Below are 2366 nucleotides of genomic sequence, written 5' to 3'. Positions count from 1 at the left end.
GGATTTTATTTAGATGTAGCCTAAATACTTGGAAAGGTGGAGAAAACATGTGTGAGGTGGCACCTAGATGATGTTTAGAAATTATGTTTTATCATAATCTAGCTAATCATCCGCACCATATCTGAAGCTTGATAATACATGTCCCCAAACTTCACCCCTGGAGGTTTTTTATTGGGTAGGTAAGAATATTTAAGTGAGTTTTAAATTTTCATTTTGAGAAATATTTATTTCTATTATAAGTAAAAGTAGCACTTAGGAAAAGTCGCTGTCACCTTGTTTTCTAGACACAAGCCTCTTCAGTGCACCTTTGACGTCCTTGTTTCTCAGCGTGTAGATGGCAGGGTTCAACATGGGGGTAACCAAGCTGTAGAAGAGGGTAAGGAATTTCCCTTGGTCCTGAGAAGAATTATTTCCTGGTTGCATGTATATGTAGATAATATTCCCGTAGAACAAGGAGACCACGGTGAGATGGGACCCGCAGGTGTTGAAAGCCTTCCTTCTTCCGGCAGCTGATTTGATTCTCAGCACCGCTAGGGCAATGTAGCTGTAAGATGTGAGGATGAGAGACAGGGGCACCAGGACAAGTATTACGGATAAGATGAAGACAGTGCTCTCCACGTCCGCCGTGTCCACACAGGCGATTTTTATCAGTGCTGGCATCTCACATAAAAAGTGCTTCACCCTGCATCTCCCACATCGTGGCAGGTGCATGGTCACTGGAGACATAACAAGGGAGTTGAGGAGCCCCATCCCCCAGGCCACAGACACCAAAGTCCAACAGAGCTGAGGGTGCATGATGACAGAATAGTGGAGCGGCTTGCAGATGGCAGTGAAGCGGTCATAAGCCATGGCTGCCAAGAGGACACATTCAGTGCCACCTAGTCCCAGGAACATGAAGAGCTGGATGGCACAACCCGTGTAACTGATGGTCTTGTCTGGGCCACCCAAGTTGAAAAGCAGCTGGGGGATGGAACTAGTGGTGAAGCAGATGTCTAAGAGGGACAAGTTGGTAAGGAAGAAGTACATGGGTGTGTGGAGGCAGGGGTCCAGGCGGGAGACCAAGATAATGGTGATGTTGCCCATTAAGGCCACCAGGTAGAAGATGAGGACAAACACGAAGAGAATCTGCTCTAGCCTGGGTCTATCGGAGAAACCCAACAAGATGAACTGATCCTGGCAGCTCTGGTTGGTCATGACAGTGGACAATCAGTACATGTCTGTATACAAGCTAAGGAACTGTCAGAGAGCAAGGGGGATATTAAGCAATCATGAAAGGTAATTATGAAAAATTTCAATATGCTTTTGGGGATCCTGAGCATATATTTTAAGAAGAATACTTCTTTTTTATTGGCTTCTTTCACTTCTCTTTGAATATTAAAGAAGTACAAATCATTGTAAATATTTGGAAAATAGATACATACATAAAAAATAGGTAAATAATTAGCCACATAGTAGAAACAACCACTGCTACTATGTTGATTTATGTTCTTTCAGTCTTCTCTTATGAGTGCACATCATTTAACACAATCTAAATCATGGTGTGTTTAAAGTTTTATGTTCTGAATTTTCTCTCATTCAATATTATTTTGAGAATATGCTTTGGTTTAAAAATTCTATTAAAAATAATTGTTAACTCTGACTTTACCAAATGCCATTCATTGTACACTTTAGATAAATTATATGGTTTATGAACAAAATTGTCAACATCTGTATAACATTACATAGCTGTGGTGTCATTTATCCAAACACTTACCTATAATTGGTAATTAAGATATTTCCATGTCTTAAAGGTCTTTATAGATTATGGAAGTGCCTGTTTTACTGTAATCTATCCAGCATGATTTCCCCTATATTTTTGTCAATTGTTTGGTGCAAAATGGTATCTCATATTGCTTAAATTTGAAGTTCTCTGCAGCAAACTTGTTCAATTTTTAAATGTTTATTAGTTCATTGCATTTGCGATAACATTTCTTTGTCAATGAGTTAGCAAGACACAAGTCAAAGAAAAATCTATCAATATGACTACTAACAATGCCTTTTTGCATAACAATGAAAATATAGTAATAGTTTATGTCATTTTACTCAATGGAATTCAAGGCATAACTTTTCAAGCTTTTTCAACAGCTCCACAACAACATATAATTCCACCTTATCTTTATATAGGATTTTTATTTTCCCTGCCTACAAACATGTACTCTCATATTTCATGAGATCAAAAGTTTGTGAAAGTCACAACTATGTAGTTTTCCATGAATAGTGTATTTAACGATTTCTTCTTTTTGTGAATTGATACTTTTAAACTGGACATAACTGAGAGGTAGACCTATTGTTCTTCATTACAGCAGATTTTTAAATATGGTATAAAA

At 38.2% G+C, this 2366-nt stretch overlaps 1 protein-coding gene across 1 annotated transcript; it reads right to left on the bottom strand.

Annotated features, from left to right (window-relative positions):
• Positions 1-252: 252 nt before the first annotated feature.
• LOC101436831 (olfactory receptor 2W3-like) lies at positions 253-1194 on the bottom strand. The gene has a single exon (XM_012531234.4). It carries the CDS (start codon positions 1192-1194, stop codon positions 253-255), a length of 942 nt encoding a protein of 313 aa, XP_012386688.4.
• Positions 1195-2366: the final 1172 nt, after the last annotated feature.

This window comes from Dasypus novemcinctus, chromosome 22 (assembly GCF_030445035.2).
Source record: "Dasypus novemcinctus isolate mDasNov1 chromosome 22, mDasNov1.1.hap2, whole genome shotgun sequence".
NCBI classification, from domain to species: Eukaryota; Metazoa; Chordata; class Mammalia; order Cingulata; family Dasypodidae; genus Dasypus; species Dasypus novemcinctus.
Note: the sequence above shows the minus strand (reverse complement) of the source record. Positions and strands in the feature narration are given on the sequence as shown.